General features: G+C 47.5%; 1 protein-coding gene across 1 annotated transcript; it reads left to right on the top strand.

Annotated features, from left to right (window-relative positions):
* Positions 1–12,028: 12,028 nt before the first annotated feature.
* Positions 12,029–16,184, top strand: LOC111844126 (retinol dehydrogenase 11). Its single transcript, XM_023812294.2, has 4 exons — positions 12,029–12,268; positions 12,646–12,888; positions 13,418–13,720; positions 15,602–16,184. Exons 1-4 carry the CDS (start codon positions 12,148–12,150, stop codon positions 15,859–15,861), a joined length of 927 nt encoding a protein of 308 aa, XP_023668062.1. The 5' UTR covers positions 12,029–12,147; the 3' UTR covers positions 15,862–16,184.
* The last annotated feature ends 3,033 nt before the right edge of the window (positions 16,185–19,217 follow it).

The following is a 19,217-nucleotide window of genomic DNA, read 5'->3' as shown; positions in this document are numbered from 1 at the left end:
AAGAAACAGCTTGCCCACCATCAAATCTGACATGCGTCAGTAAAAATCCTCCCCCTGTCTAACCCCTTCCGCAGTCTATGCGGTCTGCGACCAAAAAAAACATCGGTGACTTTGGAAACTTTGAAGTTCACGTCCAGTTCAGACTAATTCTAGCTGCCACCCGCATCAGATTTTCCTGCTAATTCGAAGCGAACACTGGTCCTTCAGAATAGCAAGAATCAAACTCCCTGTTTTGTCCATTCGCTGGACGAAGAAGAAAAGGAAATTCCCATTACAGGGACACTGATTGGGCCGTCGGTCCCAGAAATACATTTTTTAGGTTAGTGGGGGGGTCATGGGTGGTTCACTGGGTTTGGCCTCTGTGGCTGTGATTGGCAGGATGCTGGTTTGAATTCTACCCTCAGCAAAGATAGCTGAAGTCTCCGTTGGGCCCCTGATTAATGCCGTTGATTTCTCCCCAAGCCACTAAATGCTATAAGTAAACAGCCAGACACCTAACCCGGTGCTTGGACCCCACACTATACTGTGAACTGTACAGGCTGTATGAGTGTATGACTCAAGGGAATATCTGAAAAGGAGCATTCCAGTGTACCTTTACCCACAAATGTGTAAATAAAGGATCATTTCAGAGGAAGTCTGTACTGGCTCCATTTAACCTACATCTAACTGAAATAAATAATTCAAACGCTTTATTGACAAATTCCACTGTGACCAGAAATATCATATGAAGTCTCTGTGGACAGTCCCCACCAATAACACAGTTTGGAACTGAGATACAGGATTGAAGAGGGTTTTCATTTCACATCTAAGACCCGAGGAACTTGTTTATAAAAAAAAAAGTCAATAAAAGACAACATAATCACAAAGAAGAGGGAAAAAAGGAATTCTCCAGAATGTGAAGTGCAGACTTTATAGTTGCTGAAGCTAAACCATTTCATTTGTATTTCTGCCGGTATGACAAACAAAAAAAATAGTCAAATGGCAAGACCCTATTGCCGCTGTTAACGCAGTCAGCTCAATAAGCCGGACAATGACAGAAATTAAAAAAGGGGACGGATTTCAAATACACCGAACCGACATTCCTCTTCTCTGTGGGGTTGGTGAAAATGGGTTTACAAAAACTCTAGCATACAACTCATACTCAGCTTCATTCTCTGTTGGTCCACGTGCCGTCAATAGCATCAACAGCATTAACGTTGCTGTAAATTGCACTGTATTGTTGGCCTGTACATCCACACTAGGGAAACTTCACATACTGTCTTGACAGTCAGCTAATATCAGCCATGACTTGAAGAATAATGGGCTGGGATGTCTCTTCAGTCTGTCAGCCGGGTCCCATTGGTATGTCCTTGTCGCCAAAAATCCAAGTGTTGTCAGGTCTTAAAAATGGACAGGAGCAGCATGATTTTGTAATGCAAGTTGCTCAAGAGCCTAGGCCAATTCATCACATAGTTACATTAGAATTGGTCTTGGCAGCCTAAGATGGCTGATGAGCCACAAATCCTCATTGGAAAAATAATTATTGTGATCTCTAAATACTCACTTCCTTTGTATTGCGTGCAATGTCCTTCAGAAATATTAAATATGCCGTGCTGATGCTATGTGTGCAGGTTTGCACAAATTTAACATAGATTCTATGGAATAAATATACCGTAATACATAAAGTCATTCATTTAAAACAATAAACAAATACTGAGTGTTAGTCGTACATCAGATATTTTGGTATTTATTAATGAGCATTTCAAGTGCTAAAACCGTAAACACAACTAAGACGCACATTCGCAACTGCGCGAACTTTCTCAGGATACGTTTTTCTTTATAAATCTTCGTATAAATGTGCAAACAAAATGTTCTTGTCTTTTTCCTTCCTACAAACCCTTTTTAAATGAGCTCCCCAGGGGACCATATAAAAGGGTTAAAAGACAGAAGCTGAAGGGAGAGTCTAGACCCGTCACAGGGAGGGAGGGGCTGTGTCACATGGTCCGATCTGGGATAGGGCACCGATGGAGGCTGATTCGAATTAAGAATCTCACGTTGCTGCCGGACTCCAAGCTCAGTTATAGCTAATAAATATTTAATGAAGACAAGAGCAACAGATCAGCAAAGAAACTCCAGGATGCCTCCCTGCCAAAAGCCTGCATCCAAAAACCTGCTACCAGCAAAGAAAACGTCCTGAATGGGGGGAGCCTGATCCCTGCCCCTGGTCCAGAGGCAGATAAGTGAGCTTGTTTAATAGGCACGCCGGGCAGAACCCAGCCATCACGCCAGGGGAAACCGAGGCCCTTAAAAAATTATCTGCTCCATTTGTGAAAAACTTTTGGGCATAAAAGACACTCTCAAATTTAATGTCCTGAATTTTTACATAAAAGTCATTATATTATGGGATCCATGAGGCTGCAGAGCCTAGCTCACTGGGGTGGGGTACATAAATCAGGGCTGACACCCTGCTGTAGCGTCCCCTCTTTGGGTTGTATGTAATTAAGTTTGGGGGTGGGGGGGGGGGGGCATCCATATTGTAATCCTGTCCTGTATGAAAAATGAGACTGACGTCTACTGGTGACTAGATTAGCAGAATGGAGACATCACTGGCCTTAAAAGACAAATTTAATAATCCTAACTATTGAACCCTCAGCACTCAGAAAAGGGGCGACAGACACCCACCTTACCCCTAATTCAGTAACTCCATAAATGTAAATGTGGACCAAAGTCTGAGAAATCTGAGCAGTTAGGTACAGAGATCAGTTCTCAAACATGGAGAAGCACACACATACAGGACACAGCACAGCCGGGTCAAAGTCAGTGTTTCAGGGTAGGAACGTGACGCCGGTGTGAAGGCTGCTTATGGGCTCTGGGATTTCCCACTCGGGGAGAACAGGCTGGGGCAGGGAAGCCACCATTCGCCAGCGTTTGGGTTGAATTCCGCTAATTACAGGGGCCCCGGAGATGAGCACCATGCGGGCGTGGCCACAAGAAAAACTCATGCTCATCCCTGATGGCTTAATCAGCATCTGGCTCCCCACAGAAGCCCCGCCTCCCGTAACCTAAGTTACAGGGGGCGTGACCTTTTACGTTCACCGGGGTAAGCCGATGTGGTTTTACCCATCGTCTGTGAATCTGGCTACAGCACACAGCGCAATGAGCAAATAACAGCAGCGCCGGCCTGTCAGCTGTGCCATCGGGTCCCGGTGCAAACTCACCTGACCTGGATGTGCCCTCCTCCTGGAATCTTCTGGCAGGTGTGAGGCCACACAGCTGGGGAGACTGGGGGGGACAGGGGCTCTGTGCCTTCCAGTGACTTTAAAGGTTCACTTGCACCAGATTATTTCAATTAGCATGGGCCGCAGCCTCCCTCCACCAGACAGCCTTGCTGCTCACGGACACCCGACACACAGTGTGTCTCCACGTGGTTTACCAGACCATCCACAACGATAGAGGCCACGTGTCCACCCGACCAGCCCAGGGGCCGTTCACAGACGCCGGCCTCGCATGATCCCCCCCCCAGATGCACTTCCGTCCATAGATGAACACCTGCAGAAGGTCCCACGCCCAGAGGGAGGGTCATCAAAACAAACCCCATCCCAAGATGGAGGCTGCCTCACCAAACCCAGGCTGAAATTGTCAGCGCCATCCCATAAATACTTACTGTCCCCACAGCAAAGAAAAACAAAGCAGGAGTTCCAGATTTCATCCTCTGTTTCCACAACAAAAGCTGAATGCTCCCTTTTATTGCATTGCTGCTGATTGATATCCTCGGCTCCGCGTGAGTCTGCCCTGCCGCTCTCCACACGCGGCTTTGAAGATGCTGAAGACACCAACCGGTCATTACAAGCCACATCTGAACGTGCTACAATTACACAGGCAGACGGACGCTAGCTTGATGATGTGGCCAGCAGCCGTGTGACACGCCAAATATCGACCGGCTTCAGATGTCCATGCCAGGGGTATTTCGGGTCCTGCTGAATCGCGCATTGTGTTCCCACCAACATGAAGACCTCTGTTTTATTTTTACCTTCCTTTGCCCATTTTCTGGTGTTTTCTTCTGACTGGTACATATTCACATCCGCCCTGCTTACACAGCATGACTTTCCCAGGGCCACTCCTAGTCCAGGTGGTGCCCTGCCAAGCATCACCTCCCCACCAGCTTCTACAGCCAATCTCAAATACAGGTGCTTTGAAGTTATAACATGTTATTATTGCTAACAGAATTTAACCTCTGTACTGAATATTCAGAATGTAAAATCTTTTTTATTTTTTTTTGGATGGTACCGTGCATGCGATTAATCGAGATCAAAAAAGATTAACTGCTTGACGGCCCTATTAACAATCTTTGCTCACTTCTTCTTGTGCCCACCTCGCTAAGAGTGTTTTTTTTTGTTTGGACAGACTGTGCTAAGCTAAGAATGTCCTTGTCACAGTTCTCCTCCCCCTACATAGCAACAGCATGGCACCCCCTGACTGAGACAAAGTGAAATTGGCTCACAAGTCTGCACCCCCTTAGAACACAGATAGCATCGTAATGTAGTTGAACATCATATGGCAAGATAATATTGTAGGTGCAACCATAATACGGATTTGACACTATTCTTAATTCCTTAATATATCCTTTCATTGACATATATACACACAAACACCCCTATATTTGAAAGACGAATGGATGGATACATACATACTGTCACACACTGCAGTCATATTCTGTTAATTGCCATTCCATAATATCTTGCTGTCCTCCAGTAACACAGGTGAGTCACCGCAGGGCGGATGGACAGCTGCGTCAGCCCCTTCCTGCCAGCAAACAAGGACCCCATTATCCGTCCTCACGCACCCCCCTCCTCCTGGGGCTAGGGGGCGACCTTTGATCTCTCGTGTGCTCCACAGGGGGAGACATAACAAAGCAGCACAACCCCCTCCCCACGACGGTTACCATACCGGCCTGCCCGGGCCTGCGGGGAAACCCAATAGATGGAGATGAACACACACCCCCTATCTCCTTCAAGGCATGCTGGGATGCTTGTGTGACACAGTGGAGGATCACGTGACGAGCCCCCCCTCACCGAGCGTGTGTGGCGGTTTGAGTTCCTTTGTGCTTTTGGCGTGCGTATGTGCTAGCGAGACAGAAATGCGGCTACCAAACAGGTCCCGGACAGGTGCGGGCCTCCAACGCTACCCCCCTGGGGCCTGGTAGAGAAGATGAAAGATGGGAGGGCTGTTTCAGAGCAGCGAGGTGGGGCAGCCTCTTCCTCGCGCTGCCGGGGATCTTACGGCACGGCTGAGGCTCGGCTCAAAGCCCTGACAACAGGCTGACAGTTACTGCATTCGCCTGAAGCATACGTGCCAACAAAATAACTCCGGCTTTGAGGAGCAGGTCCCACGTACTTCCTCTCGCATGTTATTTTATTCATTTTTCCCCACAGGGAACGAGCAGATTCATCTGAAGACACAGCGACTTTGATCACAACCGTCAAAGTCATGAAAGCTCTTGAAAGTCTCTTCCTGACTTCAGACCCATGTTGGAGTCGGGGCTACATGTAAATTTCTGACTCCGAGTCTCTCGCTCTGAATATGTGCTCCGCGTTTCCTGTCTGATGGGAAAGCAGCAAAGGAACTTAAATCAGCTCTGAGGAAGCCCGACGGATCATCTTCCGTCCTGCATTTTACCATAATGTCACCCACCGAGACTGGAGGCACTTTGACTAATCCCAGTGTGTCTGGGTGTTGCCATTGGCTTAAAGACGACGTGGAAAAATATCACAGCAGCCAGCCATGTCATTAGGTATTACACAATATGGACAGCAGGTGGCGCAGTGGACAAGGTTAGAGATTTGTTAGCTGAAAGCTACTGAATCCATACCCAATATTTGGATCTCTTGACTAAGATACTATCCATCAAGTAAACAAAAAGTTTTAAGGCTGAACACTAACCAAAGCCAAAACTAAAAATCGTGTTTCACCCAAGAATTGTCCTCTACTGGATCTTGAACCAGCCCCTAAAAACTACACCCCCCAGAGCCCCCCTCAAGCATGGTAGGCAGACGCCTAGCTTACTGTCACTGTTTCTTGTGAAAAACCATCATCTCTTTCACAATGACACACGGCATCCAGATTTGCAGGGCATGATCTGAAATGAAAGAAACGTGGATCACTTCGCAGTGCCCAAACCAAGCATTAGATTGCAGGCCAGGCCTGAAGTCTCACTTTTAATGCTGCATCACTGCTGAAGCATAAAAAAAACTAAATAACAAAAATCCCTCTGCTGCGGAGACAGGCTGTTACCCAGACGACAAAGCCAAATAAGGAATTCAGACTGTCGGTGCCGTCCATTTGTGTATATAGCTACACCAGAAACAAAAATAAACAAATAAAATAAATACATTTGATAGTGTTGTTTTCCTAAACTGACCACAAAGTCTTCTGTCTCAATCGAACCCACAAAGTTTGCATGAAACCCTAGAAGAGAATACAGTGGAATCTGGACTTGTCTCAGCCGAAAGAGTAGTCTGTTAGCGCTGAGACCGTCATCTACGGACGATCCACTGTCTCCCGCAGAGATCGTGCTGTTTGTTTGTCTTGCGGCTTTTTGAGCAGAGGTTCTGCGAGCGGCTGGGTGGAATCTCATTGCCGCGCGTCTATGGCTTTGCACATCGTTCCTCAAGCGAGTCAAACCAACTTCGACCCACCTGAAAGTTTTTGCTGTGATACTGAGCGGGGAAACCAACTTGGCTCAAGGTGCCCGGTTGGCTGATGAAATGGGCAACACCAATGAGCAGGTGAAGACGGGGGCTGTTGTTTGTCTCTGCCCTTCCAGTCATTCCAACCTCCTGCCTGCTCTCACAAGGCACCTCTGGCTATTGGGTGCAAGAGTGTTTTAGCACAACAGTGACCTATTACTCCCCCTCGCTTTCGGGGATGAGGTTTAAGCCATAGCAGCAACCGGGATGGGTAATTTAGCAGATGGGCGTGTCCTTAATTTAAACGTCCACTGACTTCATGACAGTGTCAAAAAGAAACCTGTCAGATGTTGAAAAAGGAATCAAGGGGTGATCAAGGGGGCCTTCACAGCTGGGGTATCAGTCACCCGAATACGTCATTTGGGGATCTCACCACTTTATCAAAGTTTTTTTCTCTGCTCCAATCAGCCATGGCTTCACCATTGGATAAAAATGATAAATAACAAAATAATATGAGCAGGATGTGTTCATGGTGAAAGCTGCACTTTCCATCTGCATTATGGTCACCTGCTGTGGGCCGACTGTTTATCGTATACGTTTTTTTTTAAGGCAAATCACTTACAGTATTTATCCGACTTTTTCCAGTCAGGGCTGAACGCTCTGGACTCTATTCTGGAATCTGAGCCTCCAAGGTCCTTAAACATCAAGCCTCAGATTACACATCAAAGGGGACGACGCAACCGCCCAGGAGTAGCATGAGGGGCCCCCTGGCATGAGCGGGCCCCGGTGTCAGTGGGCCAGCTAAGGCAGCGGAACAGGGGCGGGCTGGGCCTGTGATTCAGCCCATTCTGCCATACCACCCCATTCCTCATGTGGGCACTTAGAGACGCCTGAATGACATCTGATGGGTCCCGCTTGGACCCACATTTAACCAGAATGGCGGGGGGGGGGGGCTTCCATTAAATCAGGCAAGTGAAACGGCGCCTCCATCTTGCTGTACTGCTGATAAAGGGGTGAAGGAACGCAGAGCGTGGGGGGGGCGGGGTAGCATTTGGGACGCCACCTGTCCTCCATGAGATAAGTGACGCCGTGATCCTGCCAGCCAACCCCCCCCCCCCCCCAAAGACGCTTCTCCCTTTCCGGCTTCTGCCAGCTCGCATCTCCTTCACATCGCTAATGTTACCGTCCCCCACCACATCCGCCCTAATGGGGGGGGGGGGGGGGAGGAATGAAGGACGCCAGCCATTGGGAGATGATGAAGATGGCGGGAGACGATGGAGGGTGGTGGGACACAGGAAGGTGAGTGACACTGAAAATTATAGGTAAATATGCAGATATGAGGATCTGTATATGTCTGGGGTAAACATCAGACGTTCCACCTCACCACGGGGCAGGCAGATATGCTGGAGGTGGACAGAAATTCCCCCCAAAGCAGGACCCCGGCTGACACGTCAGGATGCGCTCGCCTCCCCGCGGCTAATCTGCCGGCCTTTGTGCCCCCGTCACGCAGAGCGGACAGGAATCTCTTCTGAATCACACCCTTTTTACAGAAGGACCCCTAAGGCAGGGACCTTCCAAGTTCCACACACCTTGACGCCTTTGCAGAGAGAGACAGCCCCTTTGAAGTCCCCCTCCCCCCAAAGCTCAAGATGGAAGCTACCTTTTTCATTTTTGCATTGACTCTATGTGTCCTATATGCCAGCCCTCTGTATCGTGTCCAGCTGCCCTGCTGTGACTATTCCCCATCAGACATCTGTCCAGGTGTTCATAACTGTTATTGCAGCAAGAGACTTTCCACCAGTGAAGCGAATGAAAACCATCTCTTGCACAACACCTCCGCAGCGTATCTCCATATCTCACTCCGTCAGACTCAGACCTCCCCTGGCTTCACCATGACGATGTTAAAGCTAACAATTAGTAGCTGTTACGGTCTTGAGGAATGAATTATTTTACAAGCAGAAGCCAAGCTTATCAGAAATAGTAAATCGTAAGTGTGTGTGTGTGGGGGGGGTGGGGAAGTTGTCATTGCAGTCAACAAAGCTATGTGCCTCAGGGGTAAATCGTTAGCCCCCCCCCCCCCCCCCCCCATTGGAGGATGGTGTCGGTTGTGAGGTCATAGCTCATTAGGCCCTGTGATTGCAGACAAATAACATAACCCCCTCACCCCCCAATTCCCATGGTGCCCACACACTTCTGGTGCTCACACACTCGGACTGTAACCTGCCTTCATCTAAAATATTCACAAACGCTATTTTACAACAGCCATTCTTCTCCTGAAGTGAAGGACAGCCCAGTCCTTCAATAGTACGTTGATTTTTTATTTTTTTTGGAAATTCCTCTTAAATGCAGATGTTTCTCCTAATGTTGGTCATGCTGCGGACGCCGCTGGAGGACACAGCAGCCGGACCCTCCAGGAACAGGAAGCCAGAGCTGTTCCTTTCCGGTCCACAGCCTTCATGACTTGGCTGTCCCACACGAGGTGCTGATCCGCGAGGCTCATGTCATGGGAGCACAGGATATCAGGCCAGACTCCAGGGTGTTTGGAATGCTACAGGAGGCTCGGCCCATGGTCCCCTCCCACACGAGAGACTGATGTCACAGTGGAACATCATTTTGGGAGAAAAAATCAGTTTCAGGCAGTCAGTGCCTAAACCAAATGGATGCAAAACAAAATATGAAACATATTACTGATAAAACAGCTACAATTGCATAAAAAAATCTGTTAACTGTCAAAGCAACATGACAAAGGGCAAGGAAGAAATAGACATTTATACTATACACACATAAATGAGCTGCAATGGGAAATCCTGGGTGGGCCTAAGCACAGCACTGCCATCTGCTGGACAGCAGAGGTAACTGCCATGGAAACTTTCGGAGGAAAACTCCTGCAGGGCATTCTGGGTGACTGCAGAGCGCAGGTGGTTCCCATTCATAAAATTAAAAGGCTGGGGCCAAGAAAAGCATTTTTTCCTGTTTTACTGTTTATAGCCCAACTAAACAGATGAGAAAGTCTAGGAACCCGTTAAACTCAACTTCTTATGCCCATTTTTTTGGATAAGCATTTACTGATCAGTTAAAGGAGCGAGGAATGGCCGATGTATTAAGTCATTTGGAGTTTACGGACATATTCAGTAAAAAAGGTCCAAAAAACAAATATTAGAAAGATTAGAAAATGCATGGGATGTTGAAAAATCGGCATATGACGCATGTCACCTTCATGTAACATTTAAGGTCTTCCGCAAAGGCTGTGTTACTGGAAACTCTTCGGCAAAGCCTCTCCCATCTGTAAACTCCAGGGGGCAGCAGCCTCACACCTGCAGTCCTTGGAACCTGGGTGACGCCCATTCTGGGTGCTTCCTCCCCAAGCTGCTGAAGCATGACACCTCCTTGGTTATTTGGTGTCAAAAAATGCTACATCGACAGTTTAATCTAAGAAATAATTAGCCTAATAAATAATTAGGCTAATGAATACAAAAATAATAAAGTAATGAGATAAAACACTACCATATGTTCCTGGCACAGATTTATTATTACAAGGATCTCATAATTCAGTGCTGGACAGCCAAGACAAACACTATTTAATGTCTATAAGTAGGGGCTGAGGTGAGGGGGGCCTGGGCTGGGCTGTTGGGGGGGGGGGTGGGGGAGTGTTCACCTTCCATCCCGTCTGATGGCTGAAGGTATTCTGGCAATGGGCTCTTTAGCACTAGTTGAGGGAAACGGCCTTTTCACCACAGAAAATAGTGACCCTTCCATGAAGGTCAGTTTGCTTTGACAGCTTCCTCAGCAGTGGGAGCTGAAGGTCGACCATGCAGGGTTCTCTGTGTTAATCTGCGCCACGGTTGTCCATCATGGAGGTTGGGGGGGAGAGCGACTGTGGCATGAACCTCCAAACCTGCCCCCAAAGGGACCGCAGTGATATTCCAGGCCCTGGGTATGAACAGCACCACCCCTGGGACAGAGAGAGAACAATGCTCCAATGTTGAAGACGGCATGTTCATCTCCATTCTGCTACTCTGGGTGTCTGTGCTTCTATGCCGAGTAGGGCTGGAGTCAGATTCCAAAAGTGTTTAACACTAGTGAATGCACTGAGACCACGAAGCAATTTCACAATGCAGAAAATATGCCGAACAAATAATCCTCCTATGAGGGAATTGTCATCCTCCCCCCGCAATGACATTTTTCCCCATGATTTTATTACCCCTCCACTGAATTGCTCCATCATAAATGTCAAAGGTCGAGAAAGAACACAGCGGTTTATAAGGGCCCCCCAGGGCTCTCTCCGTTGGAAAGGTCAAACAGGAATACAAAGCCCATCCAGAAGGGGGCAGTCAAACACAACACTTATAGGCTAGGGAAAGGCCTGCAAAGCTGCACACAGGCTACAATTTCACATTAATCATTATAATAATTTACAATCATTTATAACATCATACAGGTTGAGACACTAAGGCTGAAGAGCACATAACCAGGTAATAATAATAATAGTATTAATAGACATTTTTCTATGGCATCTTTCTTTCACTAGGGTTTTAAGTTGTTGTAGTCTGTTTTCAAAGTAAAACACGCCCCCACCCCCTGCCAGGGGATGTACACACCAGTTCACCTGTGGAGGAGGAGGGTATTAAATGGCCCTGTTTTACTGATTATGGTTTGAGCTGAGGAGGGGTCACAACATGGTGGCTAATGTATGTAGCATAGTCTATTCATATTGTGATTGTTTTCTTTCTACACATTTCTATTTATTTAGACTTATTTTATTTTATATTGTTCTTGTGTCTCTGTGTCTTTGGGTGTTGTGGCAGTCATCACATAAGCAATTTCCTCCAGAATCAATAAAGTTTTCTGATTCTGATTCTGAACACCGCGACTGTTTTGATGAGCAACTCGGGACTCAATACTGGCATCTCTCCACAACAGACACGGCGCTACAGCAGTGCACTTCTCAGTGCACAGGGGTCTCCTATAGTTTTTTTGGTTCTGACTAAAGGGTTCCTCTTGCTGGCTCATGAACAGCATTTCTATGAACCGGGCCACTGATATTTTTTTCATTAGGAAAACAGCGCCCTCTGCTGTCAACAATGGTAAACATCGCTCTCATCAATGATCCTCCTTCAATACTTAATTCCAGATGTTCAACATGAAAGGGAAAGGTATCGTGGCTGGAGACGTAATTGGTCCCCGAGCCTATCTCTGGAGAAGTAGCATTCGCAAGCTACTGAGTCTGGAGATCTTTCTATGGGATAGGAAGCTCCAGACAATGTAGCAACACCGCAGCGACAACATTATTTGCACCAATTGTGGGCGCATGCGTATTACTGATACCGGTCGGCGGCGTTATAGTAATGCAGTTTGCGCATGCGCAAAATGGCGCTTGTGATGCGCTAATCGGTTTGGAAATTAACAGTGAACTGTCACTGCAACACTATCCATGCAGGGGCGTAGAGCTAAGTAGTTGATTATGTATTAAAATAGTTCAGCGATGTATCTCCTGTGCACGATCGCGGCTTCCCTAATTTGCTTTTTGTTGTTAAAATGGTTGAAAGTTAGGAGGTTATGCATGGACTTGAGCAGACTGGACGGAAAGACTGTCCTCATCACAGGTAAACCCGTTAAAAATCGGTGCTTGAAATTCTCCATCGTGACCTCCCTTTCTAACGTCTTAAATGTATGTCAGTGATTCCAGTATTTAAGGTTGCAAGAGCACAGTACTGATATCTTTAATACAGCCGGTAAAACTAGCGTGGTGGCATCTACAGAGTTAGCTGTCATGAAAGCTTGATATAAAACGTGCAGTTAAAGCAAATGACAGCTCGGCACCTGTAATTGGCTCAAAGTAATGGTGACGGTGCCGTAATGTAATCATGCCGTTGATGTGGAGATGGAGTAGAACAGCATAATAACAGATAGAGAGACCTGACGACCAGCTGTCATCTCCCTTGCCAGATGCTACATCTCTTTAATCTTCTCCACCTCTCAGGAGGAAACTCGGGAATCGGCAAGGAAACGGCCGTGGCTTTGGCCTTGCGAGGGGCGCGGGTGATCATAGCATGCCGGGACCCCGAGAGGGCAGCGAAGGCCGTCAGGGAGATCAAGATGAGAAGCCATAACATGAACGTGCTCCACATGCACCTGGATCTGGCTAACCTGAGGGCCATACGGGAGTTCTGCAAGGCTTTCTTACAGAAGGAGAAGAGGCTCGACATCTTGATCAACAATGCAGGTCAGACATCTGAAGACTTTAAGGCAACCATTGATGCTCTTTATGGTAGTCTAGATCAGCAGTGTCATTCCTGACATATGGAAAGAGCAGCTATGCCTTTGCTGGGGGGGTCTGATGGACATGTCCCACATAATTTAAACTAATTAGTGTACTTATTAATATAATTATATTTTGAGGGAGGGGGGGGGGGTAAAGAACATTTTAACCCCAGTGACGCCCCTGGTCTATATCATAGAAATATTAATCCAAAGTTATGGAACATAAACACAGTATGTCACCTTCATGTCACTTTTAAGGTCTTCTGCATAAAAATATTAATCCAAAGTGATTGCTGTTAATATGAAATAATCTCAGAAAATTGGCTGGATTTTTTTTTTACTCACGGCATTTAAGGACGTCGTGCAAGTAGGCAATAACACTGCTGTTTCCGGAACCTCCACCTTGATAGCTCACATCCATTAGCATCGACATTCCCTCTTTAATATTAAGCACGTGACTAGTAAGCCCCTCCCATTTCACTTCCCTCCAGGAATGCCCAGCGTCCTTGACTGGACAGATGACAATTTCAGCATGTGTTTTGGAGTGAATCACCTCGGACACTTCCTGCTGACCAATCTGCTGCTCGGCCGGCTGAAGGAGAGCGCCCCCAGCAGGATCATCACCCTAACCTGCTCCAACTACAAGTATCAAAAGCTGGACTTCCAGGACCTCAACTACAACCTGCTGCCCTTCTTCACGTACTGCCGCAGCAAGTTGGCCAACATCTACTTCACCCAGGAGCTGGCACGACTCATGGAGGGCAAAGGCGTGACGGCCTATTCCGTGCATCCTGGTGAGTGGCAACAACAACAACAACAAGAACAACAACAACAACAAATTAATTTTTGTGTAGCGCATTATCACAACATTACATTGTCCCAAAGCGCTTTACAGCATCCCCACCCAAAGCCCCCAGTGAGTAAGCCATAGGCGACAGTGGCAAGGAAAAACTCCCTAGAAGGAAGAAACCTTGGGAGGGACCAGACTCAAAGGGGGAGCCCATCCTCCAGGGGCCGGCAGGGAGAGTCAAATACAGTTAAATCTGAAACACAAACGGGGAGCAGGGGGGAGATGACAAGCCGGTGCCACCACTCCCTCCAATCGCCAGGCAGCCAGAAGGCAGGGAGCGGGTCATACAAGGAAGATGACACAGGCAGAACGGCGAGCTGGATGCACGGACGTCATTGGTAGTGGCAACGTCACATGTTGCAGGGTGTGCTGGACATCTTGATAGATTGAGGGCTCCAGGCAGCTCCCCCCAGGAGAAGGTGGTGGAAATAAATGCAATTAGTCAAAGTAAGGGAGACTATAGGCAGTGCTAAAAGTTAGATGAGTGCAATATGAAGTGCAATGCTCCGGCAGATATGGCTAATGCAGCATAAGTAGGAGGGAGAGGCAGGTGGGAATGCAGGCATGGGGAGTCCCTGAAATGTCAGCACTCCAATCCCACAAGCAATTGTGAAGCTAGAGTGACAGCACTGTCAATTCAGTTTATCCAAAGCCAATGGCACCGATCCCCACCCAGCTCTACACCTCACACTATAGGTTTAACTGGGAGTGAGAAGCTAGCTAGAGCTAGAACTAGTGTCCCTATAAGCTAAACTAAACAGGTGTGTTTTTAGTCTAGACTTGAATATTGAAAGTGAGCCTGAAACCCGCACATCCGGTGGAAGACCGTCCGTGGCACCACAGCAGAAAGATCTTACTGCATTCTAATATTCACCAGTAGGGGCGCAACAGATCACAAAACTCACAGTTCGGATCGTATCACGGTATTGAGTCACGGATCGGATCATTTTACAGTTCAGGAAAAAAAATCAGAACCCCAATATAACTTTGTCTTTCCATGTATTACTTAAAGAATTTAAAGAACTTAAAGGACGGGCAGGTGCAGAAAATGGATGGTCGGGTGGAATTTGCTCACCGTGAGTTTTCGTTAGATAATGCCCCCAGGGGGTCTCTCATAAAAGGCCAAGTACATGTATAATATCTACTGACTAATAAACAGAAACATAACAAGTTTAGATCATAAAGTTTAAATGAGATGGTCTTGGCAGCACAGTTTGTTATGATCTCTCTTCACCTTCATCATCCTCAATGTCTCGCTGGTTTCCCCACGAAGGTCACGGTGGCAGCATGGAGACCACCTGGCTCTCCTCTTGGTCCATGGCCGTCGAGCCTCATTCTGGGGAATCTCCAGGTGTTCCCAGGCCAGCTGGGCGATAAACTCCCTCCAGCAATAGACTATTGCGAATAGGCAAGAAATCCCGAATGCTAAATGCTAAATGCTAGCAAGCGTCCATCAAAACTGGCCGTGAGGATTTATTCAGACTGATGTTTCATCTAGTCAAAATAAGCACCTACCTCTACTCAGAAAACAGTTTGGCTGTCGGTTTTAGCTTGTATCCTCCGATGAGTCATTAGGAATGAACGGGACAGGTGTTGGCTGACCATGCGGTTTGTGTAAGGAGCTTCGGCCAAAGCTGCTGGACAGCGGCTCCATGGTGGATGTTTGTTTACAACAGCTGCCAAAGTGGTTTTCTTGGGAAGGTGCAGATGAACAAGGCACTCATGTGGACGGCAGCGCTGCTGTCCTGGCCTTGTCGTGCAAAGTGTCGCTCCTGATGGTACGTGGTGTGCAGACCGTTGCCTCTCTCTCTCGTTTTTGATCCAGGGTACGTGAGCAGCGCTTGGACATGCCACTATTCCATCCTCTTCCGGATGCTGATGCAAGTGGTCATGTTCATGTTCTTCGTGCCCTGCGAGCTGGGCGCTCAGACGGTGGTGCACTGCGCCGTGGCGGACGGCGTGACGCAGCACAGCGGCTGCTACTTCAGCGACTGCCGGCCCGCGGCCCTGCGGCCCTTCGCCAAGGACCCCAGCGTGGCCAAGAAGCTGTGGGAGGCCAGCGAGAGGCTGGTGGGGTTACCTTGACAACCCTGATCATCTTCTCTTCAGTCTTAGCCAATATTTATTTAATGAGCTTGATCATTTAAAGATTGATTTCCAAAGGCTTTACAGTTAAAGGACATTCAGGTTTTAATGTTGTGAAAGAAACTGAAATGGTTGCCGATGTAAAAAGAAAATATTTATTGTGCTATGCATTAGACTCTGGTTTAGTTGGTGTCTGCATATTTTGTTCTTGAATCTATTACAACTGATAAAACCTTTTCTGTGGTCATTAAGGGAAGAAAGTTCACATTTTCAGTTGTCAAAACCTATTTCTTAATAAATGTTCTACGAGGAACTTCATAAAATTGTCAGTGGCGGGATGGGGGGGGGCGCCGTCCCGTGTCCGGGATGGGGGGGGGCGCCGTCCCGTGTCCGGGGTGTGGGGGGGCGCCGTCACGTGTCCGGGGTGTGGGGGGCGCCGTCCCGTGTCCGGGGTGTGGGGGGGCGCCATCCCGTGTCCGGGGTGTGGGGGGGCGCCGTCCCGTGTCCGGGGTGTGGGGGACCGCCGTCACGTGTCCGGGGTGTGGGGGGGCGCCGTCACGTGTCCGGGGTGTGGGGGGCCGCCGTCCCGTGTCCGGGGTGTGGGGGGGCGCCGTCACGTGTCCGGGGTGTGGGGGGCCGCCGTCCCGTGTCCGGGGTGGGGGGCCGCCGTCACGTGTCCGGGGTGTGGGGGGCCGCCGTCCCGTGTCCGGGGTGTGGGGGGCGCCGTCCCGTGTCTGGGGTGTGGGGGGCTATCTGCTGCAGATGGTGAATAGTCACCACAGAGGCGCTTTAGAAATGCAGACAGTACCTCATCTCATGCAATTACAGTGAAACCCCAGGGAACAGAACTAATCCACTATCGTCCAATTGAGCTAATCCTTCTTGTGACTGTTGTGATGAAGGGTTTGTAATACACATCCCTCAGCAGCCACCTACATTATACTTTGTATTTACAGAAGGGGTCCCACTATTCTGACTGGCAGCTGTATGTTTTACTGATAATATTTCCTTAGGAACCACTTTTCGTCAGAATAACCAGTCCCAGCTGGCATTTAACATGTCTGCTCTTTTATATAACCAAGCATTTCCTTTTTTTCACTGGAGCAGGAGTAGTACATAAATAGACATGAAAGAAGTCCACATTAAATGCATGTCTGTAATGAACGATCTGTTTGGGTTCTTAATCCACCTCATTGGACTGAATAGAAGCAGTGAGCGTTGCATTTCCCACTATGTCCACTGGATGGCAGGCGAGATGCACACAAACAGACAGTGTGGGGTTTATAAGGGCATTTAAACCTGCAAGCACATATTCCATCTTTAACAGACTTCTATAAAACCTTCCATGCTCTGTGGAAATTCCTGGGTTTAAAATGGCCAAAACTGCTTCAGCAAGGAGCTGTGCACGACTATTAAAAGGGCAGGACGCACAGGAAATGACTGTTTCACATCTCATTGCACAAATAATTATAATAAATAGTTCTTGTGCACTGCCCTTGTCATCCTGCTGGATGAATGCCCTGTCCTCTCACTGTATTAACCCTCTCTATGGGGTTTATATGTAAGTGCACCTGCATGACCTATGATGACCTACTGAAAGACATTTCAATTTTTCTTCCCACATGAGTCAACGAGAAATAAACATATATAATGTGATCTCAGTGGTTTATGTTCCTCCCTTTGATTCAAGGTGGAAGCACAAATGTGGGTCCGACCGGATCAGTCATCAAGCTCCTATGGGGTTCTTTGAAATTCTGCCATCAGTTGCACTCCCATCACACCTTCCGCCTTTATGATTTTCCCTGGTGAGAGTCTCCTGTCGCTAATGTACGGCTGTAAATGTTTCATAAACTTGCCTTTACAAAAATCATGGTTGTAGCTGGATGGAAAACGCTGAAGGAAGTTTTAATGGGGGTGAAGTTTCTGCTTTTCCTCCGCGGTTGATAATTAGCAGAGAATATTAGATGGAATGAGCATCAATGCTGGGTTTGTGTTCGCGTCTTATTGCGTGGAAAGTTCAGATTCAGAAAACACAAATCCAGACCAAGTTTTTGTTCCAACCAACCAGTTGCATACTCTGTCACTGTGACTCTTTATGCGCAGCTGGTTGGTTGAAACAAAATCTTGTCCTGGATTTCTACTTTCTGGACCCGGAACTTTCCACCGCTGCGTATGATACGGCATGAAGAACATTGCAGAAATTGTAAAAGAAATAACTAGTAACTGTGGCATCCATTGGAAGGGGTGGGGGAAGCACTTCATGCTAAAAGCACTTTTAAGGGGAGCCTGTGATTCCTTATACCGTTTTCATGCCAGCAGCTGTGATTTAAGGAGCTCGGTGAGTCACACGGGACCGGGAGCGAGTCTCTGCTTTCCAGCCTCAGATCTGAAGTGACAGAAAAGCGCTGGAGGCTCAGATGACTGGCAGCTGAGACACGTCCCGTCCGGTCGAACCCCCTGTACGCCTCAGCGTCATGCTGGGTCTCCAGAGAGCTGATCTAGAAGCGACCCCACGCTGCATTAAGCAGATGATTTCGGTATAATAAATGCATGCTTTGTAATGCAACCTGGGAAGGGTGGATTTTTACAACAGCTCTAGGTATGGAAGCCTTTATTCTGAAAGCGTAAACGCCACGCAGTGCCTTCTCCATTCATGCACGTAGACCCACGGTCCCACCGCTATCCAATCCCCAGCTCTGCCACAGTTTGTTACTTATTGCCACATTCTTGGTGAGAGATTGGAAAAGACCCCTTGTTTTTTCAGTATTTGTAGAAGTTTGAATGAATGTAGTGGAAGGTGACTTAAGGAGTTAGCTCAGATGATTTCTTTGTATTTTTTTTTTTGGGGGGGGTATGTTAAACTTTTCCTTTGATGCCACACAATTTCAACTTTCAAATCTATGTACTGAGACTCTGCTGCAGGGCTTCAGCCTTGTCTCTGGCATGTTTCTCGATGTGCTGAATAAGAATAAACTAACAGAAAATACCAAATAAATATATACATGGCGCCCAGACATGCCCCTACAGACCTTAAGAATCCATCCAAATTGTCGACCCAGCAGTACTTTAAAAATCTCACTACTAGGATACGAATGTTTTCAAAGGCTGTTGCCGAATTTTTAAACCCCAAATCGAATAGTTTTTTTGGGGTTTCCTGTAGGACATCTCCGGGAGCGTATCTGTGTCAGTGATGCATTTTTGATATGACCTCAAAAACAGCAATTAACTACCATTTTTTTTTTCTCTTGAGGGCAGGGGGCTGCATGAACTATTGGAATATATTATTTGCTGGGAGCTGGGTCAGTTTGCTAATGACGGTGCTGCAGATGAATAACTGATATGGACACATGCAGAAA

Source organism: Paramormyrops kingsleyae, chromosome 2, assembly GCF_048594095.1.
Source record: "Paramormyrops kingsleyae isolate MSU_618 chromosome 2, PKINGS_0.4, whole genome shotgun sequence".
Classification (NCBI taxonomy): domain Eukaryota; kingdom Metazoa; phylum Chordata; class Actinopteri; order Osteoglossiformes; family Mormyridae; genus Paramormyrops; species Paramormyrops kingsleyae.
This window is presented reverse-complemented; position numbering and strand designations above follow the sequence as displayed.